Below are 27,632 nucleotides of genomic sequence, written 5' to 3'. Positions count from 1 at the left end.
TGAGGGCGTGCTGGGTCATGGTGGGGACTCCCATTCCAGAGGATCATGGGGGCAGGTGTGTCCAGGGTGGGGTGGGAAGGGCCCACCGCACAGCCCAGCTGACCCCTGTGCAGAGAGCCAGGGACGACCCTGGGGCCAGCAAGTGGGAGCCAGGCTGCCGCCTCCCCCCGCCGCCCACTGGCCTCCCTGGAGCCACACTGCCCTCTGCTGGGGCTGGCGGGCATGGCGGGAGCCCCTCGGACCAGCCCTGCCCCCTGGTTGAGTCCTCACTCAGGGCCCAGTGATTCTCTCTCCCTGTGGCAGGGCCAGCAGCCGGGGGCCTGGAGCTCGGGGACAGCCCGGAGGGAGGCTGGGACAGAGCTGTGCCCCGGATGGTCCAGGCCAGCCCCTGTGGGACAAGGACCAAGACCGCGCGGCATCCGCAGCTCCAGGCTCCTTGCTCCCAGGCTCTTGGGGCCACCTGCACCTTCAGTTTCTCTTCTAGCTGCCATCTGTGTCTGTCTGTCCATCTGTCCATCCATATTTTTTGGGAACCCAAGACTTTAAAAACGTAGTCTGAGAATAGCTGTTCTCCGTGTGTTGGTGGGGCGTCATTGGGCTTCTGAAGAAAGACAAGGCCCCCCAAACCTGGTGGGCGCCCCTGGACCTTTGCGGTCCCAGGAGGCCTCCACCTGCGCTGTGCCCCGTGGCCACCAGAGGGAAGGCGCTGCCTGGCCCGGGCAGAGACTTCCCTACGCTCCTAGGCTGACTGCTGGCCCAAGACCCCCATCCTGGCCTCCCCGCCCGCTCTGACCCTGGGACTCATTTAAGGCTCAGGAAGCCCTCTGCAGGGCCCCACTGCACCGTCGAGGCCTCAGGGACCAGGCAGGGGTTCAGGACCCTTCCACCCCCTCACCCCCATGCACTCTGCGCCCACCTGCCCAAAGTGTGCCTGGCCCCTGGGGACCCGGGTGCCCTTCACCACATGACGGTGCTTGCGCTTTGACTTCTCAAGGAGGGCAGCCCCACGAGGACGTTCCTCAGCTGGAGCCCCAGACCCTGCAAGGGGCCTGGCCCCAGGGAATGGGGGCGGGGAGAAGGGAAGGGGGAAGGAGGGAGGTGGGAGAGACAGAGAGGGTGTCTCTGTCTCCCCCCAGCCTCCCTCCCGACCTCCAGCCCAGCCTCAGACATAGAAAGGGCATGGGCCCTGCAGTGGGTTGGCCTGGGCTCCTGGAGCCTCACCTGTATTGGCGGTATCCCCTTGGCCTCCTCCAGCCACTAGGTCCTTGCCTCTAAAACAGGGCCCCAGAGGGACTGGCCACGTGTGGTGAGAAGTGTGTGGGTCTCCGGGAGCTCCGTTTACTGTTGTTACACACAACTGCACACCAGGCACCTCCACCTGAGCATGGGCACCTCATGTCACAGGGAACCTGTCCTCCACCCAGGCCACCCTCCGGGTCACCTCCTTCCTGTCCAGCACCTCCTGAACGCCCGGCATTCCCTCTCTCCCCTCTGCGTCCAGCCTCATGCCGAGGCCCCATCACCCACACGGCAGCCTGAACCCCAGTGGGCGGGGGCCCTCAGTGCAGCCCGAGGAGCTGCATTCACACCGGCTGTCCCCTTACCGTGTGACCCTAACTGACCCTTGCTCGAAAAATGGATCCTGGGCCCCAGGAGCCCCAGTGGGCTGGGGAGTGTGGACACGTGATTGTCTCCATGCTCAGAGCAAAGCGGACACTCAGCACAGCTGGTACTGCCAAGTAGTCAACGCTGCTAGAACAAGGTCCCGCGTACTCAACAGCTGAAAAGACACACATTTATTATCTCCCCGTTTCCTCAGGCCCGCCGTCCGCATGGGCTCAGCCGCGATTTCTGTTCCTGGTCACACGAGGCCGAAGGCACAGTGTCCGCTGCGCCGCTCTCACCTGGAGTTCCGGGGAGAATCTGCTTCACGCTCACTCGGGTCCTCGGCAGAATCCAGATCATGGCAGCTGTAGGACTGAGGTCTCCATTTCCACTGGCTGTCAGTCAGGGCCTGTCCTTAGCTCCCAGAGGCCCCCTGCCTGTGGCCCCTGCACCTCAGAACATGGTCGGTCCCTCGTGCGCCTCGGCTCTCTCTTGCAGCCTCTCTCTACCCTAGCTGATGGCTCTCTGCTTGTAAGGGCTCCTGTGAATACGAAAGAGCCGCCCAGACAATCCAGGATCATCTCCCTCCTCAGGGTTCCTTTGCCATGGAAGGTGACCTTTTCACAGCTTCTGGCTTCAGGGCACGGACATCTTTGGCCATCTGTCCAGCACCTGCTAAGCTGCAGTGTCCTTACCTGCACATGGAGAGAGGCCCCTGCCTCACAGGAGTGTGGGAACTAAACATCTGGCCCTGGGTTGGGGTTGGGGTGGGGCTGTGTGTATATTTGTGTGCAATTTTATATAAACCTGCATACTTTTATACACAATAATAATTCTTATTTCACTGCATAATCACAATATTATTCTAATGTAAATAAGTACATTATTATTCTAAAGTTATAATAGCGTCACTTTTATGCTGAGAGCCCTCAGTGCCCCCCTTTTATCATGAGAAAGCTGAAATCCCTAAACACAGAGGATGAGCCCCCAGGGTTGGTCCCTGGCCACCCTGGACCCCTGCCCATGGCCAGTGGACCAGCTGGCTGCCCTCTGGGCCTCTCCAGGTTCTGCACACCCTCAGGCCCCCTGCTTCTCCTGGTTCACAGGTGCACCCCCCTAGACGAGCTGGCAGGCACCCACTGCACCCCATCTGTGTCAGCGCTGGCCAGACTCAGGCCCTGGTGGGCGGCGGGGTCGGTCCTGCCCAATCCGTGACCCAGTGCCCAAGACAGAGGAGGCACCAGCAAGAGGGGTCACCCAGGGGAGCGGGGGATGGGAGCGGCCCTGACCTTCACGAGGGCTCTGGTGACTAATGGCTTCGCCACACCAGCTTGACCCCGGCTGGGCTCCGCGCGAGCCCCCAGAGCCGCCCAAGGCTCAGCCTCTTGGACCTGGGTCGCAGATCACAGATGAGGAGGGCGCAGGTCTCCCCGCGGGGCGGAGTGGGGTGACCCGGCTCCTCGAGCCCCGCCCGCTCGTGCTCCCCGCCCACAGGCCAGCTCCGCACCAGCCCACGTCCCTCCTTTTCTCCCCGCCGCGTCTGCGGCGCCCTCCCCGCTGGTGACCCGAGGGAGGGATGGGGCGGGGCTGTAACGTGTGAGCCACGGGTTGACGGCCTGGAACCTCCGAGGGAGGCTGCGGAGTTGGGGAAGGGAGGGGGCGGCATAGAGGATCTGGTGCCCCAAGTCCCTCGTTAACAAGGAAAGCAAAGTGGCCCTTTGTGGCTGGGCTGGACTGGTGCTGGACGGCACCTCCGGGATCATGGAACCCAAGCCCCCTCCCCTGGACACAAGAGGAAACTTAGGCCAGTGGAGAGAAGGACCTGCCTAGGGCCCAGCGCTGGGACTGGACCCCAGACTCCTGCGGGCCCGCCTCCAGGGCTGCCCCGGCCCAGGATGGGGGCTCACTGCTCACCAGGGACATCTGCACCAGCCTGGGGACCACACCCCTTCCCCGATGGCCCTCCCTGCACTTGGGGCTCACCCATGACCAGACCCTGCTTACCCTCCCCCTGGAGACGCACACCCCAGGGCGGTCATTGGGTGGGAGGCTGGCGGCCAAGAGCACCGCGGAGGAAGGATGGAAAAGCAGCGGGAGGAGAGGGGCTCAGAGGCCATCCTCCTGGCCCGGTTGGGGTGCCTGAGGTTAACCGGGAGGCCACCTTCTGAGGCGGGGAGGCAGGCACTCACCCCTAAACTAGCACCAAGAGGTAGAAACCTGACACATTCAGAGGGCTCCCCACCCGTATTTGGGGTCCCTAACCTCAGAGGCAGGACGGTGGCCCCCAAGGACTGCTCCCCAGCCCCAGGGCCTCGGATTCTGGAGATGGAAGGGGCTCCCCACCCCCCACCTTGGGGCAGTGAGTGCCAGGGCGCAGTCACTGCCGAGCCTCCCACAGGCAGCCCGGCCTCCTTCCAGGCAGGCCAAGGGCACAGATGGTGCTGCACCTGCTCAGCAGCCCGCAATCTGGAGGGAAGAGCAGAGGCCCCGGGCTCCGGGGACAGGGTGGGGGTTGGTCAGCAGCCCCATTGCCCACACCTCCTGTTCAGAAGAAAGCACGTCGGGCCAGAGAGTCCTGCCTCCCCTCCTTCCCTCTCCACCCCCCTTACTGCGCGCTGACCCTGGGAGGGTGGTGAGGGACACACATACACGTGCGCACACACGTACACACCTATGTGCACAAACATGCATGCATACGCACACCGGGAGTGTGGGGTCTCCAGGCAGAGAGCGGTACCACGCTAACCAAACAACTGAGGCCACCAGGGGACCAGAGGACGAAGGAAGGGCTTCTGGCTGGGGTGGGGACGACTGGCACAGCCCTTCCTCCGCTAGCCCCGGGGACTAGCCCTGGGGAACAACCCAGCCAGGGAGCTCCACCCAGTGCACAGACAGGGAACAAACACAGAAACGTGGTCCGAGCTGTGCGGCGCTGTGCCGGGCGAGTGGCATATCCGAGGAGGGCGAGGAGGTGACCTCAGATAAGCACAAACCTCAGGACAGCGGGCAGAGGGAGCAGCCAGTGCAAAGGCCCAGAGGGAGAGGCGCCTGGTGAGCTCAGGGACCCGCCAAACGAAGAATGAATGAATGAATGAATGAGTCCGCTCTGGTCCCAGTCCAGCCCCACCCACACACACCCCCCCCCCCGCCCCCGCCTTTTCTGACCAACTTCCTTGTTGCTCCGCTGCCTGACCCTGGGAGCCGGTATCCCAGGACAGCTGCCTGACCCCGCCCGCTCCACAGCTCTCGTTTTCCCACGTGTTGTCACTGGCCTGCTCCCGGCTCGGCTCACACGTGCTGTCACTCAGCCCCCGGGCCCCGCCCCAGACCCGCCCCTGCACACGTGCTGTCACTCACTGGCCCCCGCCCGCCCGAGCACTTGCGCTGTCACTCATCCCGGGTCCTGTCCGAGCAGGAGGCGCCGCTCTGCCCGAGCCGGACACTCACCCGCCTCCCGCCGCCGGCCCATGGACGCCGCGCTCCTGCTCGCCTTCGGGCTGCTGGCCCAGGTAACATCGGCCCGCGCGGGGTCCCTGCCCCCTGCACCGCCGCGACGGCTCCGAGACGGGGACGCCCCGGCCTCCCTGGGACCACTGGCCCCTGCCACCTTGGGGGGGCCCAAGAGCTGAGGGGCCCAGGAGGATCCTGGGTGGGCAGCACTGTCCAGGGCGCTCTGTGCCCGGTGGGCGGATGTCCAGAGACGAGTGTAACCGTCTCCACCTGGACAGGACGTGGAGCCAAGCCTGGGGACCGCCAGGAGACCACCTGGCAGGCCGGCCCCTCCCTCTGGAGGTGCGCCCCTCAGCCTGCCAGAGTCTGAGTGTTGTGAGTCTTGAGGGGGACAGGGACAGAGGGGGAGCAGCAGGAGCACCCCCAGCCCCAGGAGGAGCCAGGAGTAGGGACAAGTTGGCAGTCTTGGGTGGAGTCTGAGCCCTCCCATGTGCCCTGCCAGCAGGGGCAGCCACGGGCTCTGCCCTCCAGGAACCCCTCTCCCTGGGGAGGGCCCTGTGCCCAGGGAAACCAGGTCCCTGCACACGCAGCCGGCCACCCTCCACACTCCCTGTGGGTCCCCAGCCCCCTGGACCCAGTCTCCCACGGTCGGAGCAGGATGGGTGGAAGGAAGCATAGGCCTCTGGCCACCGCCACTCCCCACTGGGGGCACCCCCTGGGTAAGGCCACGTCTCCTCCCTCATGCTCTAGGCTGCTGGGCAGGTGCCAGGCTGGGCCTAGGAGTGGAGTGTGTGGCCTCAGCGGGCTCCTGCTTTCAGGGGACTGAGCTGAGCGAGGGTCATAGGCCAGAGGCGAGGGCCAGGGCTGGGCAGTCTGGGAACATTGTGCATAATGGATGGCCTCAGGGCTCTTAGACTTGACAGGCAATGAGCAGAAGGGCTTAGCACGACCCCAAATTGGTGGTTGCTGTTACGTTCCGGGCCAATCAGACAGCGCTGGACACTGGTGAGAGGAGTTGAGCTTCCCAGCACCCACCACAGGGGCTTTCTGAGTCATCCCTCATTCACACAGACCTCCCAGCTCTGGCTGGCCAGCTCAGGTCTCAGCCCCTGGCAGCTGACCAGGTGCCCACCAGCCAGACCTCCAGCAGCTGGCCCGTGGGGGCACCCCGCCCCTCAGCTCCAGCCACCTCCACCCCTGCCTTTGGGCCCTCCCACTGCCCCCCTCGGAGACAGCACCCCACCACCTGGGCCTCAGCTGCCCAAGTCCAGCTGGCTCCACATGCCTGCAGTCACCCTTGGCCCAGCACAGCCTGGCTGCCCATGCCCTGCACACCCCTAGGCTCCGCTGGTGGCCCCCATGCAGGGCCCGGATGCCCCAACGTGGGGTCCACTCCAGAGGCTCTGTGCCTTTGATGCCCCCTTGCCCTGGGAACAGCATTTCTCCCTCGGCACCCCGACCAGGCGGGCACATGCCTGGAGATCCGCGTTTGGGTCTGGGGACGTCTGCCTTCACTGGGGCCCAGGGGGACTCTACTGCAGGAGAGGGGAGTAGATCCTCTCAGATTCCTCTCCCCATCCCCAGGGCTACTGCAGAATGCACCCCGCCCCCCAGACAGCTGGAGGCTGCAGGGAGTCCGGTGGCGGGGGGAGCGGGGTGGGGTGGTGTGGACCAGCCAACGGGGCCTGGCCGCTCAAGTTCCTGCACTCAGTGTGGCTCAGATTAGCTCCGGTGTGAGGGGAGCGTCTCCTGGACCCGCTAAAGTAAAGCATGTCTGTGTCAGGACCCCACCCGCCCACCCCCACCCGGCTCAGCTTTCAGACTTTCGTCCTCTCCTGTCCAGCCACCTGGGTCCTGTGGCTGCCTTCTGGACACTCGTTCCTCCAGCCCCGTGAGCCCCCAAAGCAGACCGCTGGGATCCAGCAGGGCTGTCTGGGGTGAGCCCCGGGGAGGGTCCCGGAGACGGGACTCTGCACGGATCCACGCACCCCTCCCCGCCTGTGTCCCCTCAGATCAGCCAGGAGGCTCAGAGTGTGTGTCTTCAAAACTAGTCCCTGTCTGTCCCCTCACCCTGTGCCCATGGCATCCCCAGTAGCTGGGCCTGCCCCTGGGACTCCACCCAGCCTTGGAGGCATGGAGAGCAGGGATGCTTCAGGGCAGGCCCACACCCTGCTGGGAGGGGCCCCAAGCCTCTGTCAGCTATGGTAAGCCACAGGGTCTCTGGGAGGAAGTGGGACCTCAGCTGCATTCCTGGGGGCTTTGCAAAGTGTGAAGACCCCCGGGGGCAATGCGGGAAAGTACCAGGAGCAGGACGGCACCCGCCACAGCCGCACACCACCTCCTCCAGCGTGGGCTGGGTTCTTAGACCCCTCAGTGTGACAGTGACTGAGGCAGAACAGGGAAGTCTGGACTACTGTCCTCTCCAAAGTGGGCAGGACTGGGCAGGACTGCCCAGGGTGGTTTGGGGGAGGCAGAGGGTGTCCCAGCAGGAGGGACAGGTCGGAGGAAACAGCTGCCCCTCTCCACCTCCCTTTGCCAGTCATCCTCGTCACTCCCCTGAAGCCTGCAGCAGCTGGAGGGGAGCACAGGAGCCGCTCTGGGCCAGGCTGACAGCTGGGCCCATTCTTGGCGTGTCTGATGCCTGCCAGGCCATCCAGGAATGGGGCAGCCTGGATTCCAGCCTGAGGGGAAGGGGCTCAGGCCTGGGGAAGATTGTGGGGAGTCCAGACCAGGGACCACTCCCCCTGCCCAAGCAAACCCCACCCATGTCCCACCAGGCGACAGGCCCTCCGCCTGGTTCCTAGACTCTGAGAAGCCCAGAGCCAGAAGCAATGTTGGAGGGACATCCCTACACACAAACGTAGGGTCAGCCCAAGAACCGCTCCCCCAGGCCCGTTGCTGTGTCTGCGTCTTGTAAGGTTTGCCTGACAACACCAGGCAGGCTAATAGAGAATGCTCGCTTCGCCTTTATTCAACCAAGACACACACACTGTGGACGGGGCTCCAGCGGGCGAGCTGGGCCCCAGTCAGTAAACCTCCAGCCCAAGCCCAGGCCCCCTGCCCGCCACTCGCCAGGGGGCCACCAGAGGCGGGCAGTGCCAGGAGGGGAAATGGGGCCTCCACTTTCCACCCGGCCTGCCGGTCACCAGCAGCTCTACCCAGAGTTGGTGAGCGTCTAGTCATGCGCCCAGCTCTTTTCCCAGGCTCCTGGGAGATGGAGCCTTGCCTTATAATTCCTTGTTCTGAACCCACCGTGGCTGGTGGAGAGAAGCAGAGAGCTCTGCAGCCACCCTCAGGCCCTCGGGCAGGACACATGTCTGCAGGGGGTGAGGGAGCCAGGGGCCGCTGGCAGGCCCCCTCCAGGGGCCAGTCACTTTCTCTCCATTGTTTCTGAACAGAAACCGTGCTGCTGCATTTGTCAAGCGCTCCCTGCGGGCCCTGGTGTCACCCCACAGGCAGAGCCCCAAGTCGTGGAATGACTTCTTATGGGGCAGGAGCCCAGTCAGGGCTGTTTGACCCATGAAGTCCCGGCTCTCCGCCCGGTGCCTGCCCATTTCCCAGTGGCTTCCAAGAGTCACCTGGGGGCTCGTGATAAGAATCGGGGCTCCAGAACCCCCTGGGCATTCTAATTCAGTGGGTCTGGGGTAGACTCATGGAATCCCTGTCTTTAACCCCTCCCGCGGTGATGGGATCAGTCAAGGTTTGGAACACCTAGCCTGCACTGAAGCACTTCTGCTCCACGGAGTCGCCTGCACAGCTGGTGGGACCTTTGCCCGGTTAGGTCTGACCCGAGAGGAGGCAGATCCCCAAGCCAGGGGGCTGGGAACTTCCTGAGGCCAGAGAAGCGTCGCCGCAGGTAGCCAGCTGCTCGCAGACTCAGGGCCTAGCCGCGGTGGCCTGCAGCTGGACGCACTCTCCCACCCATGCTTGCGCCTGGGTCTCACAGTGGGCGAGGCTGTACCCGCCTCTGCACTGGTATGTGTAATGCACTCACCACTCAGCTGGCCCGCAGCCAGGGCTCTGTCCGCAGTGAGGACCTTTACTATTGGGCAGCCTGGCGCTGGGGACCAGGCCTGGGGCGGACCCCCATGAGGGGCAGTGGCCCTGGTGTCTCCAGGGCCTCCAGACAGGGCCAAGGAGGAGCGTGGGGCTGTCGCTGGGCACCCACTTGGAGGAAGTGGGTCCATGATGCCCATTGGTTCTGGCTCGGCGTGGGGGCAGCAAGGGTAGATGGCGTATGTGAGCACACATCCACTCGAGGGTGCCTTTTTCCTCTGCCCGTGTGCTGTGGTCCGTCTGTGCTGGCTTTGCCCACGTGGCTTTGTCTGGGTACCAGATGTCCTGCGATCCCCAGGCGACTCCCAGGCCTTCCTCCACCCGGCCACGTCCTCTGGGAAGGGGGTGATGGGGGACAAAGGACAAACTGAGAAGGGCCCTGGAGACCGGAGGTTGGCTGCAGCCCAGCCCGGCCACCCCGCCCATCGCAGCCTCTGATCTGGGCGAGGGGCCGCTGCCAAGGTTCTGTGGCTTCTGCTGAATTTGTGAACTTGGACCCTGGACGGATGGGGCCCGGGACGCCCAGGCTCTGCCTCAACCACACGGGCCCTGCGCCAGGCTGGTGGGCGTCCTGAGTGTCACCCAGGCCAGGCTGCTGGCAGGGAGGGGGCAGCCAGAGGCTCTGTGGCAGGCTGGGGGGTGTAGGGGCCAGCCCAGGCGTGGCAGCAGCTGGACAAGGCAGAGTGTGTCCGTCCAAGAGCCTGAGGACAAGGAGTACCATGGAACTGTCCCTCACCCCACGCCCAGCCCACTCCACCCCACCCCCACCCCCACACTGAGGTCAGGGCAGCGCTGCTGTGTCTCTGGGCTTCTCGCAGAGACAAAGGTTCAGACCCTGCTTCTCTGTGGCTCCCTGCTCTGCCGCTCTCTGGCTATGTGACTTTGAGCAAATAAATGCTCAGCCTCTCTGAGCCTCACTCTGAGGAGCTGTGAAATGAGGCAATTACCACCCATTCCTAGGGGCTGCAAGGGCTGAGAGAGGGGCTGGAGGAAGAGAAGGAGGGCCATGGAGGATGCCGAGCTCCATGCTGCACCCCTCCCCCATGCTCAGGAACAGAGCTGTCCCCTGGCACTGTGACAAAGGCTGGCAGGTCTGCACTTGGCAGTAACACCACACTGACCTGGAAGTAGCTTGTGCTCAAGTGCTTTTGGGGAGAAGCCCCAGTGGCCCAGGCTGCTCGGAGGCCAGCGCTACCATCTGTCGGGCTGTGGGGAGCGTGGGGGCCTGGCCAGCCACTTGGTCCTTTCTATAAACACGATTGCTACCCCCTGGACTCCGGGCCCTGCAGTGGAACATGCCCCTGGCCTTTCAGGGGAGGTGGCAGGAGGAGGACTCCAGAACTGGGACCGCCAGGGATGTTGGCTTTAGTTTGGTCATTTACTGCTGTTCTGTCAACAAAGTGTGTGAGGACCCACTGTGCACGGGCCTGGGGACCCACTGTGCACCCTTTGGACACAGAGAGTGAACCCCGGCGGAACGGGGGAGGCAGTGGAGGTGAGAGAGGGCAAGAGGATCAGGTAGGACAGCAGCCTCCTGGCTGAGTTGGCATCTCCTTCCTGCTCCTGCCCCTCCCAAGCACCCCCACTCGCCACCACCGCTCCCTCCCCACCTGAGGCCACCAGCCCAGCCCAGCCTGTGCGGGGTCCTCCCTGGGCTGCGTGGCCAAGAGGGAGAGAAAGCGTAGGGGAAGGACTAGGCGACCAGGACTTGGGGGGCTGAAGGGGTGATGAGGAGAGGGGCAGCCAGGGAGCGTGCACCACCCACCCAGAGGGGCCCTGGGAGCCACCCTATCCACCTGGGCTGGAAGGGAGCCCCCTCCAGAGGAACCAGGGGCCTGGAGACCGGGGTGGGGGCAGACAGCTCCCAGGGCCGTCTGCGGAGCTGGAAGGGGACGGGGAGGAGGTGTCCCCTCTGCCTGCCCCCGCCAGCCTGCCCTGCCTTGAGCTTGGAGGAGGGCAGGGCAGGGGGCAGCTGTGAATGCAGGGGGCGGGGTCATCGCTCACATTCTTCTGCAGCCAAACCCAGCTGGGTCCCAGCAGGTGACCGAGCCCACCCATCCCTGGGCCCTGACAGCCCTTGTCCAAGTCCACCCAGGCTGTGTGCCCCCAAGAGATGCACCAGTGTCGGCCTCACTCGTGACTCGGGGAATGTGGGGGCCCCCAATACCTCCGTGCCCAGCCGGCCCCAGTGCCCGAGCCCACTCTCAGGCCAGCCAGCACCCAGTCGAGAAGCCAGTACAGAAACCGCGTATTCAAACCAGGGCTGTCCCAGGAGATTCAGGACTTTTGGCAGGGCTCTGCCAGCTCTGCCCTTGACTTGCTGGGTGAGTCCCTTCTCTGGGCCTCAGTTTCCTCAGTTTCCCCCTCTGAGTGGTGAGGGGCTCTCTGTTGTCACATGGGGAGATGACTGTGGTCTGGGGAGAGTTTCAGCTGGCAAGCGCCCTCCCTCCCACCCTGCTCCTCACAGAGCTCAGCTGGGTGGTGACGGCCTGGCCCCAGGGCAGGGCCTTGGGTGTGTCTGCATGCCCCCTGCCCCTAGGGTAGAGTTGGGGGGACCCCAGCTGCCACGTGCTCCCCATCCTCTGTCTGCAGCCCCACAGGCTTGGGGCACCGTGACTTCGGGGGGATGTCGCACCCGGGACACCCCCATCCCCTGGGTGTTCAGAGAGAGAGGGCGGAGCCTGCGAGTGTCCCCAGGCTCCAGGAACTAGGTTGGTGTGACAGTCCCATCTGGTTCCGCAGTTCTGGGAGAAAAACAGCACAGGCCCGGGGGGTGGGCGTGGTTTCCACTCCTGGGGCTGCTGCGGAGGGTCCAGAAGACTGCACACTGCCCCTTCGTGCCAGCCGTGTCTTCTCAGCAGCCCGTGGCTCCGGCTATCCCATCTCACCCCCAGGGACCTTGCAAACTGATCCACAGCTTGGTCAGCCTGCATGGCAAATTCAGAGGGAATTGGGGAATTGAGGTGTTCTCAGTCGCTCCTAACATCCTGGGCGTCTGGGGGCCTGGGCCTTCATCCCACAAAGCAGCCTGGAGAAGCGGCGTGGGGGCCACCCCTGCGGACACTTCCTGTAGACCCTCCTACAGCCCAGCCTGGTCCACAGGGAAGCCTGCCCTGGGCAGCGTCGGACACCTGAGGCAGCCCCTTCCCCTTTCTGGGCCTCCTCGGACAAAAGCGTTGTCCAGGTCGACCTCTAGGAACTCTGGAGAATTCAAGCTGTGAGGGAGTGTGCATCACCCCCCCTCAACTGTTCTCAGCCCGGAGCCCCCCACTGCCCCCACACAGATCAGCCACGTGGAGGGGGAGGACTGCTCACCCCCACCCCCATCCACACTCTTCACCCACAAGGGTCCTTGGGGAGGGGCCCTGCCCAGCCTGGCTCTTGTTCCCAGCAGCTGCACTTACTCATCGCGCCGCCTCCTCTGTGCCTCCTCTTCCAGCCCCAGGTTCTGGAGAGCAAGAGCTGCCCTCTGCCCCCTGAGCATCCATGTCCCCCGATCCCTGGCATCTGAGCCTCCCCTGGGCCATAAGGGGGGAGATGAGATAGATGCGGGCACAGCATTCTCAGTTCCAAGCCAGCCAGTCAACAAACATTCACCAGGGCTGGCAACAACTCTGGGTCCCTGGGCTCCGGGGCTCCCAGGCAAGGGCAGGAGACAGACGCCAGGCTCTAGGGGCTCCAGGCTTGGGGGGCGGGGCTGCTGAGGCCCTGATGGGGGCACAGTGCCCTCCAGGCCCTCCAGGGAGGGGATGGTTCGCCCCCCAAGGCCGCCGGGCTCCCAGGCTCCTTGGGGTACGTGCTGTGGGACGGCTGTTTGTGTCTTTGTTGCAGAGCCTGGGCCTGTCTTTGGGGAGCCCCGGACTGAGGAGGCCCAGCACTCTGTACCCCTGGCGCCGGGCACCTGCACTGGGCCGTGCACGGAGAGCCTGGGTCATCCCCCCCATCAGTGTCTCGGAGAACCACAAGCGCCTCCCATATCCCCTGGTGCAGGTGAGGGGCCGAGGGGCTGGAGTGGTCAGGGAAGGCCCGGGCAGAGGAGGGGCTGAGTTTGCTTTAGGACTGGACAACGCTGGGGCCATGGCTGGGGGAGGGGCCGCGGCTGCGGAGACGGTGGGAGCCCTGCCCTGGGCCACCCCCCCAGCCCGTCTCCTCCGCAGATCAAGTCGGACAAGCAGCAGCTAGGCGGCGTCATCTACAGCATCCAGGGGCCAGGCGTGGATGAGGAGCCCCGGGGCATCTTCTCCATCGACAAGTTCACGGGGAAGGTGTTCCTGAACGCCCTGCTGGACCGGGAGAAGACAGACCGCTTCAGGGTGGGGCCTGGGGGTGCTGGGGGAGGCCGGGCCCCTCCGCCCACCGGGCTCCCGTCCCAGTGGGGGGGCATTTGGCCAGACTGCTTCTCCAGCAAGATCCGGTGTCCTTAATGGGGGGCTTGGGGGGCAGGGATTTGGGACTGGGACCTGCAACCCAAGGAGGCAGGTGGTCAGGGTTACGTTCCCATTGAACAGAGGAGCTGGAGCAAATGGAGGCCGGGGGAGGAGGGGCGTGGTCCTACGGGGAGGACTGGGCAGGCTGCGGCAGGACAGCACCACCGGACACTGGTGTGGCCAGTTCTCCCCAAGCCCGGCGGCATGGGTGGGGACAGGCTGTTGTGAAGAATCCCAGCGTTGGCAAATCCCACAGCCGCTGCCCCTTGATTCTCATGGTGGGACCACAGGACCTGTCCCTTGGAGAGATTGGGGTTGTGAGGTCTGAGAGAGGGCAGTGGAGGGAGATTAAGAGCCAGAGACCAAGGAGCAGAGCCAGACCCTCATCTGAGTTCCCTGCAAACAGAGTAATCTGCCCCTCAGCCTGTGGTTCCTTTACACACAAAGTTATTAGAGAGCGTGTTTTTACCTGGAAGTTATATCGTGCCCATTCTCCAAAAGGATAGGAGGCAGTTTAATTTAAGTTTACATGTGCACAGAGAATTAAATTTCAAGAGGAGCCATAACCATATAGATAAAGGGAGAGAGACCAGGAACACTAGTGAGACCATTACTTCAGTCACCCTGAAACATAGCTGCGAGCTTCCTGGTGGCCAAGGCAAGAGGGGAAGAATGGTGGCTGCCCTGCCTGCTACAAGAAAGCAGGCTCCACGGGCCGGCCCCCTGGCTTAGCGGTTAAGTGCGTGCGCTCCGCTACTGGCGGCCCGGGTTCATATCCCGGGCGGGCACCGACGCACTGCTTCTCCGGCCATGCTGAGGCCACGTCCCACATACAGCAACTAGACGGATGTGCAACTATGACATACAACTATCTACTGGGGCTTTGGGGAAAAAAAGGAGGAAGATTGGCAATAGATGTTAGCTCAGAGCCGGTCTTCCTCAGCAAAAAGAGGAGGATTAGCATGGATGTTAGCTCAGGGCTGATCTTCCTCACAAAAAAAAAAAAAAAGGAAAGCAGGCTCCTCTCCTGGGGAGGTCCCATCTGCTGCAGCACACACCCCACCTGTGCTGTTTCTCACTGTTCAAGTTGGTGTTTCCAGAGGGACACAAAGTCTGCCCTTGCTGTCCCTTTTGCATGGCCCTCATGGGAGCCACTGAAATTTGGGGACCACAGTGCCAGCCCTTGCTCTCGGCTTGACTAGCTAAGGGCCTTTGCTCTGGACCTGGGAGGATCCACCCTGGAGGAGCCCACCGACCTGGAGATTGTGGTTGTGGATCAGAACGACAACCGGCCCATCTTCCGGCAGGAGGTGTTCACTGGCCATGTGCTGGAGGGTGCAGTCCCAGGTGAGGCAGGAGCCACACAGGTCCCCGGGGGGGAGGGGAGCTCTGGCAGAGGGGCTCCGGGTAGGTCAGAAGTCCAGGATTTCCCTGCAGCAGGAATTTCAGAGGTCCATCTAAGAGTCTGAAAATAAGAGCCTTCGGGACTGAGAATTTCCACAAATCAACTCCAGCCACTTCCCATTTCAATATAAATCGCAAACCTCAGTATCTTCCGGAATGCAACGGGAGGATTTGTGATGGCAGACTGCTGGTGGCGGCAGCTGCTGCTGCTTCCTCTTCTTCTAAATTGGGGTGAAATTCACAAAACATAAGATTAACCATTTTAATATGACCACACCAGTAGCACTTAGCGCATTCACATGCTGTGCAACCAACACCTCTTTCTAGGTCCAGAACATTTTCATCCCCCCAGGAGGAAACCCCAAACCCATGAGCAGTCTCTCCCTCTCATTGCTTATTCATTCCACATTCTGAGCAAAGAAAACACAGCCCTCTGTCCTCTGTGGGTCTCTACAGGGTGGACGCGCCTGTGTTCTGTCCCAGCGCAGGCGGAACTCTTTCCCGCTGGCAATGGGCTCCGGCTCCCTCCCACCCTGTCCCAGGGCTTTTGGTCAGATCCCAGGCGAGCCTGCACTTCAGAGCTGGGAGAGCGCTGATTCATGGCGTGCCCCTCCTTGGCCACTCGTGTTTATTTTATTTCATCCCAGTTTTTGTTTTTCAAAACTTAAAATGATAATCTTATTTTTTACTTTTAACTTTTTATTTTGACATAATTTCAGACTTAACGGCAAAATTGCAAAGAATTCCTGTACACCCGTCACAGAGAAGTGACTGTTTTTTTTTTCCAAATTTTTTTATAGTGGTAAAATACACATTATATAAAATTTATCATCCTAACCATTTTAAAGTGTGCAATTCAGTGGTATTAAAACATATTCATAATGTTGTACAACCATTTCCCCATCCATCTCCAGAACTTTGTCATCTTCCCAAACTGAATCTCTGTCCCCATTAAATACTCAGTCCCCGTCCCCCTCCCCCAGCCCCTGGCACCACCATCCTACTTTCTGTTTCTATGGATGTGACTCCTCTAGGGACCTCATATAAGTGGAGTAATACACCATTTGCCTTTTCATGACTGGCTTATTTCACGTAGCATAGTGCCCTCAAAGTTCACTCATGTTGTAGCACGGGTCAGGACTTCCTTCCTTTTCAAAGCTGAATAATACTTCATTTAAGGCTGAATAAACACATTTTTGTTTATCCATTCATCTGTCAATGGAGACTTGGGTTGAAGCTTCCATGTTTTAGCTATTGTGAATAATGCTGCTGTGAACATGGGTGTACAGATATCTGAGACCCCGTTTTCGGTTCTCTTGGTATATACTCAGAAGTGGGATTGCTGGATCATGTGGTGGTTTTGTTTTAATTTTTTGAGGAACTGCCAGCCTGTTTTCCACACAGCTGTGCCATTTTACATTCCCACCAACAGTGCACAAAGGGTCCCAAGTTCTCCACATCTGGGCCAACACTTATTATTTTCTGTTTTTTTGATAGCGATCCTAATGGGTGTGAGGTTGTATCCTATAGTTTTGATTTGCATTCCCTTAATAATTAGTGATGTTGAGCGTCTTTTCATGTGCTTATTGGTCGTTCATATATCTTCTTTGGAGAAATGTCTCTTCAAGTGCTTTGCCCATCTTGGAATCAGGTTGTTTGTTTTTTTGTTGTTGAGTTTCAGGGGTTCTCTGTATAACCTGGATATTAATCCCTTATCGGATACATGATTTGCAAATATTTTGTCCCACTCTGTGGGTTCCCTTTTTACTCTGTTGATAGTGTCTTTTGATGTGCAACATTGAAAAATGTTCATGAAGTCCAATTTGTCTATTTTTTCTTTTGTTGCCTGTGCCTTTGGTGCATATCCAGGAAATCATTGCCAAATCCAGTGTCATGAAGCTTTTGCCTTCTGTTTTCTTCTACGAGCTTCACAGTTTTAGGTCTTTGATCTACTTTGAGTTAATTTTTGAAGATGGTGTGAGGTAAGGGTCCAACTTCATTCTTTTACATGTGGAGATCTAGCTTTCCCAGCACCGTTTGTTGAAAACACTGTTCTTTCCCCATTGAATGGTCTTGGCGCCCGTGTCAAAAATCATTTGACCGTATATGGGAGGGTTTATTCCTGGGCTCTCTATTCTGTTCCATTGGTCTGTGTGTCTGTCTTTATGGCGGTACCACACTGTTTTGATTATTGTACCTTCAGAGTAAGTTTTGAAATCAGGAAATGTGAGTCCTCCAGCTTTGTTCTTTTTCAAAATTGGTTGACTTTTCAGGGTCCCTTGACATTCCATATGAATTTTAGAGTGGATTTTCTATTTAGGCAAAAAAATGTCCTTGGGATTTTGATGGGGATAGCATTGAATCTGTAGATCACTTTGGCGAGTACTGACATCCTAATGTATTAAGACTTCCAATCTGTGGACATGGGATGTGTTTCCATTTACTTATGTCTTCTCCAGTGTCTTTCAGCAATGCTTTATATATATTATTTTTGAGGAAGATCAGCCCTGAGCTAACATCTATGCTAATCCTCCTCTTTTTTTGCTGAGGAAGACCAGCTCTGAGCTAATATGTATTGCCAATCCTCCTCCTTTTTTTTCCCCCAAAGCCCCAGGTGATAGTTGTATGTCATAGTTGCACATCCTTCTAGTTGCTGTATGTGGGACGCGGCCTCAGCATGGTGGGAGAAGTGGTGCGTCGGTGCCCGCCCGGGATCCGAACCCGGGCCGCCATTAGCGGAGCGTGCGCACTTAACCCCTAAGCCACGGGGCCGGCCCTCAGCAATGCTTTCTAGTTTTCATTGTACAAGTCTTTCACCTCCTTGTCTTGACACTGACATTCAGAATGACATTCAAGCAGTGATTCTGAAGATCGTCTGTCTGTGAATGTGGGTTTGTGTGGTTGGATTCGGGTTTTGCACTTTTGGTGGGAAGTCCACAGAAATGATGCAGTGTTCTCCTCGGTGCATCATGTCAGGAGGCAGATGTGTCCTGTTCCTGGAGATGTTGACTTTGATCCACCTGCTTGAGGGGGTATCTGCCAGCCTTCTCCACTGTGATTTTCTAATTTTTCCCTTTGTAATTAACAGGCATCTTGTGGAAGATGCTTTGATGCTGTGCAAATATCCTGTTATTCCTCAAACTTACACCCACCAGTTATAGCATCCGCTGATGGTTCCTGCCTGAGTCAGTTATTATTCTGATGCTTGTGAAATGGCAGTTTTCTAATCGCGTCGTCCTTCTCCATCATCAGTTGGCCTCCTGCTATGTGGTAGAATGTTCACCTCTCCCCGCACGTCTGTATCTTGTTTGTTTATATTAGTGTGGACTCACAGTATCTTACTTCATTCAGGTGGTTATAATTCTTTACAATCATTATTTTGATGCTCAGATTGTCCCAGATTTGGCCAATGGGGGGCTCATCAAACTGGCTGCTGTCTAGGCCCTTTTAGCAACAGAGCTGGGATGTGCCTGTGTACGTACAGATGTGTGTGTGTGTGAGCGTGCATGTGCACAGGCTTGTATGTGTGTGGTGTGTATTCATTCACACCTATGGTTGTGTCTCTCTGCCATCATTACACGTCATGAGTTCCCACTGGCATCTCCACTTCCCCTCCAGCCCCGCGGGGCCCTTTCTGGCCCCTTCTCTGTTGGTGAGGACCCTGGCTCCACCCCTGCTGTGTTGCTCACCTGCTCGCCCCAGACTGCACAGCAGGCACTTCCGGAAGAGCTCGCTCGCACCCCGGTGGAAGGGTGTCTGCGAAGAGCCTTCTTTTTGGCTTTAGTCTGGGGTCCAGTGTGGGGCCAGACCCCCCACTTGGCCTCCATCTCCTTGTTGGACCCAGAACACAGGTCTGGCCCTGGCCGCTTCTCTCTGTGGGTGGGGCTGAGGATGGCGCCTGCTCAGCATGCCGGCGCACCCTCTGTCTCCTGGGGGCCCGGGCTCAGGGCCAGCCCCAGTTCTCCAGCCAGCTCGCCCAGTCTGACCCGGTGCCCCTGCCAGCTGTCTCGGTGTCTGGTGGGAGACACAGGTGTCAGCTCTTGATGGAACGTGTGTACCGGACATTCCCACTTCTTCCCCTAAACGACAGGCAGAAGGCTTGGACATTCCAGTTTGCACAGGCCAAGGGGGTGCCTGGCCCTGGCTCAGTGCACGGTGTGCTGCAGGGGAGCAGTGAGCGCACCCTGGAGTTAGGGTCTGGCCCTCGTGGGCGTCGCCCCCACACATCCCTGTCCTTCCCAGGCACCTACGTGACCAGGGCCGAGGCCACGGACGCCGACGACCCGGAAACAGACAACGCGGCCCTGCGGTACTCCATCCTGGAGCAGGGCAGCCCCCAGCTCTTCAGCATCCATGAGCACACGGGGGAGATTCGCACGGTGCAAGTGGGCCTGGACCGCGAGGTGAGGTCGTCCCTGCTCCGCCGCGAAGCCTAAGTCAGGGCAGCCAGGGGCGCGTCTGCTCGTCTTTGCCCACCGAGTGGGCACTCTCGGCCAGATGGGGCGGCTTATTTCGCGTTGGGCCCTCTGCCCCAGCCTTGCCCACCCCCGATGCTCCCTCCCCTACATTCAGAGGAGCCCCGGTCACCGCAGACGCTCACGGGGCTCCGGCTCTGGCACAGACCCGGCATGGGACGCACCTGCCTTGTGGGCGGGTGTGGGGTTCCGTCCAGGGAAGGCGTGAAAAGCCCTCAGCGCAGCACCTGGCCCTGAGGAGTCCTCAGCATGTTTTCTGCTCAAAGCCTCCCCTGCCCAGCGCCTACAAAGCAGCCGGCTCCCTGGCCCGGGCGTGGCCCTCCCCTCTCTGGCCATGGCGACCGTTTGGGCTCTGGAGTAACAGCCACCCAGTCCATCCTTTTCACGCTCTTCCTCTGTTGGGACCCCTGCTGCCCCTCGCAGTCGGGCTTCTGTGTGGTGGTGGCACCTCCAGGAAGCCCTCCTTGGTTTCCCCATGGCCACCTGCGTGGCTCTATCTGGTCACGTGCTGCGTTAGACGGTCTTCATCTGTCTCTCCTGCTCTCTGCCCCTGAACATGGCTCCCTGGGACAGGGAGCCCACACACTGGTGCCCCTCGGCGTCTGGCATGTAGTCAGTGCTCCCTAAATGCTGATCCAATGTGGTCACTGCCCTGCTGTCCACACAGAACAGGCTGGGGCAGAGTCTGGGTTGACAATGGGGCCGGCAGACCTAAGAGGCCAGGCCGCATGTCCGCCCCAGAGCTTGGGAGCAGGGCAGGGTGCTTGGAACCCCTCGGGGCCTCTGACACCCACAGGGCTCTCCTGTGAGGGCAGAGCCCGTGGGTGGTCTGCTTCCTGCCCCATCCCCAGGCCTGAGGTGGCCGAGCAGCCCTGGTCCTGAGCCCCGCTGAGTCTCCTGACTCCACCCACAGGTGGTCGCCGTGTACAATCTGACCCTGCAGGTGGCAGACATGTCCGGAGACGGGCTCACTGCCACTGCCTCGGCCATCATCACCCTGGAGGATGTCAATGACAACGCCCCCGAGTTCACCAGGGATGAGGTGCTGCCACTGTCCACACCCCACCGGCCCCTGCCTGGGCTCCTGGTGGGGACAAGGGGCTTCGTGGAGGGTGGGGGGCTGGGCGTCCTGCATGAGTGGCGCAGAAACTCAAGTTAGGGGTCAGCAGAGGCGGGCACTCGCGTCAGAAGGAGCTGGAAGAGGCCGTGGGGGAAGCAGGCCCGGGAGACCCCTCTGCGGCCCTCGGGCGGTGGGGTGAGTCTTCCCCAGCCCTCGCTGTGTGGGCGGGAGCAGGAGAAGGTGGCACACAGGGTGCCCAACATGCAGCTGAGCCTCTAAGAGGGGCTCCCGGGGGCCACTGCCAGGCAGCAACTCAGGAGGCAGACAAACCTGGAGGAGGGCCGGGGGTGAGCAGCAGAGTTAGCCGGGAGGGAGCACGAGGGGTGTCCCTCCAGGGAGGCGGGGAGGGTTGGGCCTTGGGGTCCCTGTGGACCCAGGAGCTCCACCCACGCCGTCTCCCCGCCCCCGACAACCCTGGCGGGTGACGGAGGCTGGACTCCCGCAGTTCTTCCTGGAGGCCACAGAGGCCGTGGACAGAGCGGACGTGGGGCGGCTACAGGTGGAGGACCTGGACCTGCCAGGCTCCCTAAACTGGGCGGCCAGGTTCACCATCCTGGAGGGCGACCCCGATGGGCAGTTCGCTATCCGCACAGACCCCAAGACCAACGAGGGCGTGCTGTCCGTGGTGAAGGTGAGCGGGGCGCTCAGCTCCCCCAGCCGAGGTCTTGCTGCTGGCACCATGCCAAGGAGGGCACATCGCACCCCTTGGGACCCTGCTGGAGCCCTCTATGCATCCCCTGGAGAGAGCAGAGGGAAGGGATGGAGCCGAGAGGACGTGGAAGGCTGGGGCTGCAGGCTCGGGCCACACTGACCACTGGGCAACAGGGCCGGAAGGGGCCTGTGTGTTATTTACAGCATTCTCCCACTTCCGAGTGTAACCAGTGGGTACAAATGCGGCCTGCACCTGTGCCAGTCAGATGTGAAACCAGAGAAACAGTACACACACTCACATACACGTGCACACACGCACACGTGCATATACACACACACAGGTATAGATGGATTTATATATCAATGTACGAAGCGCTGCATTGCAAGCAATTGGCTCAGGCCACTTCGGGGCTGGCTGGGCGGGTCTGTGGTCTGTAGGACGGGCAGGAAACCCAAGCGTGGAGGCTGCCGTCTTGAACCGAGTTCCCTCTTCCTCGGGAAATCTCCCTTTCGCTATTCAAGACTCTCAGCTGTGGATGAGGCCCACCCGGATTATCCAGGACAACCGTCTTTATTTAAAGTCAGCTGACCATAGGGGTTAATTTAACCACATCCACCAAACACCTTCTCAGCATCACCCAGATGTGTATGTGTGTCAGTCGCTGGGGGGGCCACCCACCAAGGGACACACAGAAGTGACCAAACTGCAGCCAACAAGGTCACCTTGAGTGACGAGTATTTATTTTATCATTTTTACATTGTTCTTGGTGCTTTTTTGTCCTGCGTAATTTTTTTCTCCCAAGGCTAAAAAGGAGAAAAAGGAAAGTGGGGGCTCTCAGAACAGACCCAAAGGGTGACAGTACCACCGTGGGAGGCCTCTCCCCACCCCATAGCCACCTCTGGGCGCCCCAAATGTGAGCTGGGCCCGGAGTCCTGAGCGGGCCACCTGCTCTGCCTCCCGCTACAGCCCCTGGACTACGAGATTTGTGAGCAGTATGACCTCAAAGTGGCGGTGCAGAACGAGGCCCCCCTGCAGGTGGCCGCCCCCCGAGCCGAGTGGGGCCAGGCCAGGGTCAGCGTGCAAGTGCGGGATGTCAATGAGGCACCCGTGTTCCTGGAGAACCCACTGCGGACCAGCCTGGCTGAGGGGGCGGCCCCAGGAACCCCCGTGGCCACCTTTGCTGCCCAAGACCCCGACACTCAGCAGCTGCAGACGCTCAGGTGGGGGCCCCTGAGGGTCCTGGGGGGTGAGGCAGAGGGGGCTAAGGGCCCCATTCCACCATTTCCCAGCAGGACCAGAAGACAGCTGAGGGTACCCCGGCCCCTGCACCCTGAGGGTTCCCATCAGGGCCATGGTCAGAGGGTGGAGGCCTCATCTGTCTGTACGTGTCACCAAGGGTCCAAGGGGTCTTAAGTCCCAGGCACACGTGTGTGTGTGTTGGTGTGACCTTGTCCCATGGAGCAGGGCTGTCCGGCCAGCCTGAGTGTCTGGCCCGTTGATTCAGGGCACCTGTTGATCCCCTGGACCGGCTGCCAAGATCTTGGGTTTTACCCCTGGCGCTGGCCCTGTCGCCACGGCGCCCGTGGGCTGGATCCTGACTGTGTCACTCAGTGGCCCGGGGACCCGGGCAGGTCACCTGCTGTCCCTGAGCCTCAGGTTTCTCATCTGTCAACTGGGCCTAGGGCGAGTGTGTGAGTGTGTGTGTGGTATAGCAGGCCGTGCGTATGCATGGTGTACATATATGTGTGTGCATGTGTGTGCACGTCTATGTCTACATGTGACCACACCCTCTGGGGGTCCTGCGTAGGCTCAGGGTCACCCTGTCCCCTCCTCTCCTCGGCCAACAGCTACTCCAAGGACTATGACCCTGAGGACTGGCTGCAGGTGGATGGAGCCACGGGCCGCGTCCAGACCCAGCGTGTGCTCAGCCCAGCGTCACCCTTCCTCAAGGACGGCTGGTACAGGGCCATCATCCTGGCCCATGATGACGGTGAGCACCAAACCCGCGCCTGGGCTCCCGGGCTCCCTAACCCAGGCTGGGCGTCCCTGCTGCTGCCCACGAGCGGACGGTGTGCACTCCACTGAGCGAACTCTTAGGGTGGGTGGTGGTCTCCAGCCGGGGCAAGGAGCCCACCAGGCCTCTCCTGCCTGCAGCCTCCCCACCCTGCACAGCCACCGGGACCCTGTCCATTGAGATCCTGGAGGTCAACGACCACGCCCCTGAGCTGTCCTCACCGTCTGGCAGCCTGTGCAGCGAGCCAGACCAGGGCTCTGGCCTTCTCTTGGGTGCCGTGGATGAGGACCTGCCCCCCCACGGGGCCCCCTTCCACTTCCAGCTGAGTCCCAGGGTCCCAGAGCTGGCCCGGAACTGGAGCCTCAGCCAGGTTAACGGTGAGCCCCCCCCACCCCCACCTTGGGAGTCCAGAGCCTGGGACCTGGGGCGCACTCAACACCGTGGTCTCACTGCTCCCACCACAGTGCGTCTTCAGGCAAGGCAGGCATTAACTATCATGTCCAGTGGGCAGATGGGGAGACTGAGGCCCAGCATCTCGGGATCCCCACCCACCAGGCCGCTCTGCCCGCAGCACGGGGGCACAAAGGGACATGCAAGGTGGGACGGGCTGTGGGCCCTGCTGACCGCTGGCGCCCTCCGCAGTGAGCCACACCCGCCTGCGGCTGCGGCACCAGGTCCAGGAGGGACTGCACCGCCTCAGCCTGCTGCTCCGGGACTCGGGGCAGCCACCCCAGCAGCGCGAGCAGACCTTGAATGTGACCGTGTGCCGCTGCGGCCAGGACGGCGCCTGCCTGCCCGGGGCCAGTGCACTGCAGGCGGGGGGTGCGGGCCTCAGCCTGGGCGCGCTGGTCATCATGCTAGCCAGCGTCATCCTCCTGCTGCGTGAGTGCCCCTGCCCTGGGACCCCTGCCCTCAGAGACCCTGCTCCCCATGCCCCCCCTGCAGCCCCCCCACCCCACACCCCATGCCCCTCACCGACCTCGCCCCGTCCACCCGCCTAGTGGTCGCTCTGCCTGTGGCCCTCGTTGCACGATCCCGGCAGCAGTCGTGGGACGAGGGGCTTCTGCCGGGGCTGCAGGACGACCTCCGGGACAACATCCTCAACTACGACGAGCAGGGGGGTGGGGAGGAGGACCAGGTGAGGGGGGTGAGGACCAGGTGAGGGGAGGAGGACCAGATGAGGGGGGGAAGAGAGGGAGGAGGACCAGGTGAGGGGGGCTGGGGGACAAGGAGGAGGACCAGGTGAGGGGAGGACCAGATGAGGGGAAGGGGGTGGGGGAGGACCAGATGAGGGGGGAAAGAGGGGGAGGAGGACCAGGTGACGGGGACAAGGAGGATGACCAGGCGGTGGGGGGCACGGCAGTGTAGAAGTGCGGATCGGTGGGAAGGGTCCCGAGGAGCCCAGGGTGCAGGCCTCGTCCCAGCACCCTGGGCCCCGCGAGGAGAGCCCCATTGGATCTTCCAGGAAGGTGCCTGGGATGGAAACCCCACCATGATCACCCAGGGCTGAATTCCACACGCTCCGCTCACAGGATGCCTACGACATCAACCAGCTGCGTCACCCGACAGGGGCCCTGAGCGTCCCTCTGGGACGCCCGCCACTGCGCCGCGATGCCCCATTCGGCCGAGTGCGTCCCCCGCTGCCCCGCGTGCTGCCCACCAGCCCTGCCGACATCGCCAATTTTATCAATGATGTAGGTGCTCTGGGGGCGGGGGCACATGCACTCGTGCACGCGTGCCCATCCACATATGTGTGGGTCCCCCATACCCCATGTACCCAATGTGCCCTGTGTGCCCCCACGTGCCCCCATACATGTGCCTCTCCCTGTATGTGAACCGTCGTGGGGAGAGGCCTCACCGCTGGGGACCTGGCCAAGCTCCTGGGACAGCCCTGAGGAGCTGGGAGCTGAGTGAGGTGGACAGGGGGCCACAGGCACAAATCTGGGGAAGAGGGGGCTGGCGACTGCCTGCCCAGGGTCACGTGGGCCTGGTTGAGCTGGGGTTGGTTGGAGTCTGCCCTGCAACTCTTTCCACGGGGCGCTGGAGGAGAAAACTTAGTGTCCCCTGCGGTGGGAGTGCAGCCATCAGCTGAACCTGGGAGTCCATACTAGTCCCTCTGGACCCAGCATCAGTGACTTCCTGCAGCCAACACAGGAGGTGCCTGGAACACGGGCAGGACCACCGGGTGGCATCAGGGGCACACGCGTAATCTCTCACTAGCGTGCCAGGTGACATGCCTGCCTGCACACATAGCGCCCTGGCTCAGAGAAAGCCCCCAACCGACGCCCAGTGAGGGGCAGGCCCAGGTGCAGGTCTCGGTTAAGAGGGTGTGCAACCCTGCAGGAGGTGACGTGTGCACGGACAAGGTGGCAGGACAGGGTGGAGGCTGTAGAACTGTTCAGAAAACCTTGGGAAGGCAGGACCTGCTGGTGTCGATGGGGGTCGGAAGCCTCCAGCAGTGCCCACAGCTGGAGTGGCTGGGGGGCTCTAACCCCAAGGAAGGAGGGCTGCCCTGAGGGAACCTTCTCTTCTCAAAGCCGCATCCTGGGGCTCCAAGGACCCCCAGGCACCTCTCAGCCCTCCTGCCCGTTCGGGCCTCCCCTTCTGCCATGCCTTGCACTGACCTCGCCCTGCTGTGATGCGGGCTGGTGAGTGCAGGATCCTGAGCCCCGGCCTCTCTGCAGGGCTTGGAGGCTGCCGACAGTGACCCCAGCGTCCCGCCCTATGACACGGCTCTCATCTACGACTACGAGGGGGATGGCTCTGTGGCAGGGACACTGAGCTCCATCCTGTCCAGCCTGGGTGATGAGGACCAAGACTACAGCTGCCTCCAGGACTGGGGCCCCCGCTTTGCTCGGCTGGCGGACTTGTACGGCCCCCCCTGAGGGCCAGAGCGAGGGGGGGACGTGGTGGCTGTGGGCCAGGGGAGGGGCTTCCTGCTGGGACCTGCACCTGCCCTGCTGATGGTGCAACCACCCGGACATGGGGGGCGGGGTCCTCCAGGATGCAGCCTGACCACAGGGGCCCCAGTAGACACACCAACACCTGGCCGTATGGCCAGGAGCCCCAGCTGACCTTTGCAGAGGTGGCCAGAGGGCAGCCTGCTTCTCCCAGGGGAAGATGGAGTCCGGGGGAACAGAGCCTCAGTGGAGTGACCAGAAGGAGGTGACTGAGGGCCCACAGGCCTGCTCTCAGTCGCCTCCACGGGGGTCAGATGCCCACGCCCAGCTCGTCTCCCACCCACGTGGACCTCACCTGTGTGTGAAAGGAAGCATCATTGGGCAAACATGAATTAAAAACGTGCTTGTGTCTCCAGTGCGGGGCCTCTGAGGGGGCAGGGGTAGGGGGGCTGCAGATCCCGACCTCAGGGTAGTGGGCCCACAGGGTGGAGGTGGGCACCAGAAGGAGCCCCCTCCAGCCCCAGGGTTACTACACAAAGATGAGGGTCTCTGCCCAATATGCATAAGAAGCCAATTACCACTCTCGAGAAAAGGAAAGGCTTTATTTCGAGGTCGACCGGCAAGGATACAGGAGGCAAAAGCTCTCAGCTCTGTCTCCCCGATCCAGGGCCTGGGGCACAATTCATGGGAGGAAGGACGAGGCGGCCTGAAGTGTGGGGATGGAAGACTGGAGGTGAGGAGAGATGAGGTCACTGATGACCTACCTGGACAAGCCTCATGGCTCTTCACAGGATGCGTGTTCACCAACTGGTGGTGCTAGCGTGATCTTTTTTTTTTGTGAGGAAGATCAGCCCTGAGCTCACATCCATGCTTATCCTCCTCTTTTTGCTGAGGAAGACCGGCTCTGAGCTAACATCTATTGCCAATCCTCCTCTTTTTTTTCCCCCAAAGCCCCAGTAGATAGTTGTATGTCATAGTTGCACATCCTTCTAGTTGCTGTATGTGGGACGTGGCCTCAGCATGGCCGGAGAAGCGGTGCATCGGTGAGCACCCGGGGTTCTGAACCCGAGCCACCAGTAGCGGAGCGCACGCACTTAACCACTAAGCCACGGGGCCGGCCCTGCGCTAGCGTGATCTGAGGGTGGTGTTTGCATTCCCCTAATGTCAAAAGGTCACCTATTGGGCATTCATGCAGGCCCAGTTGATGGGTCGGTGGTCTCAACTGGCTTGACCTGGACGAGGGGGGACTCTCAGTTCCTGAAAAACTGCTCTTAATTACTCTGTTGATAAGACGGGGTCAGCTGAACTGGTCCCAGTGGGCCCGTGGCCACACCAGGGTGCAGCCTGAGGGAAGACCCAGCAAGGACACTAAGTTCCACGGACGCCTCTCTCCTCCACACATGGTGGGGGGCCCCGAGGGGCCCAGCCTGGGATACCCCTCCACGCTGTCCCCATGGCTCCTCCCAAGAGGCCTGTGCTGACGTGGCCATCTGAAGGGAAGTGTGTCTGTCCAGCGTGGTCACCTCGCC

General features: G+C 61.1%; 1 protein-coding gene across 1 annotated transcript; it reads left to right on the top strand.

Moving 5' to 3' along the window:
• The first annotated feature begins 5,295 nt into the window (after positions 1 to 5,295).
• Positions 5,296 to 26,511, top strand: CDH15 (cadherin 15). The gene is made up of 14 exons (XM_087419623.1): positions 5,296 to 5,397; positions 12,943 to 13,101; positions 13,269 to 13,424; positions 14,741 to 14,885; positions 19,185 to 19,345; positions 20,331 to 20,459; positions 20,983 to 21,168; positions 22,156 to 22,409; positions 23,037 to 23,179; positions 23,344 to 23,580; positions 23,846 to 24,085; positions 24,205 to 24,341; positions 24,736 to 24,897; positions 25,888 to 26,511. The coding sequence occupies exons 1-14, from the start codon at positions 5,296 to 5,298 to the stop codon at positions 26,086 to 26,088; spliced, it is 2,412 nt and encodes an 803-aa protein (XP_087275749.1). The 3' UTR covers positions 26,089 to 26,511.
• The last annotated feature ends 1,121 nt before the right edge of the window (positions 26,512 to 27,632 follow it).

This window comes from Ceratotherium simum, chromosome 30 (assembly GCF_057802395.1).
Source record: "Ceratotherium simum simum isolate JZ-2026a chromosome 30, ASM5780239v1, whole genome shotgun sequence".
NCBI lineage: Eukaryota > Metazoa > Chordata > Mammalia > Perissodactyla > Rhinocerotidae > Ceratotherium > Ceratotherium simum.
The sequence above is the reverse complement of the archived record's forward strand: the minus strand, read 5'-3'. Positions and strand labels throughout refer to the sequence as shown.

Bases quoted from the DNA above. Each gene is read 5' to 3' on its own strand.
- CDH15 (XM_087419623.1), top strand. From the start codon at position 5,296: ATGTCCAGAGACGAGTGTAACCGTCTCCACCTGGACAGGACGTGGAGC. The intron at 21,169-22,155 runs GTGAGCGGGGCG...CTCCCGCTACAG, and splicing joins GCGTGCTGTCCGTGGTGAAG to CCCCTGGACTACGAGATTTG. The intron at 24,898-25,887 runs GTAGGTGCTCTG...GCCTCTCTGCAG, and splicing joins TCGCCAATTTTATCAATGAT to GGCTTGGAGGCTGCCGACAG.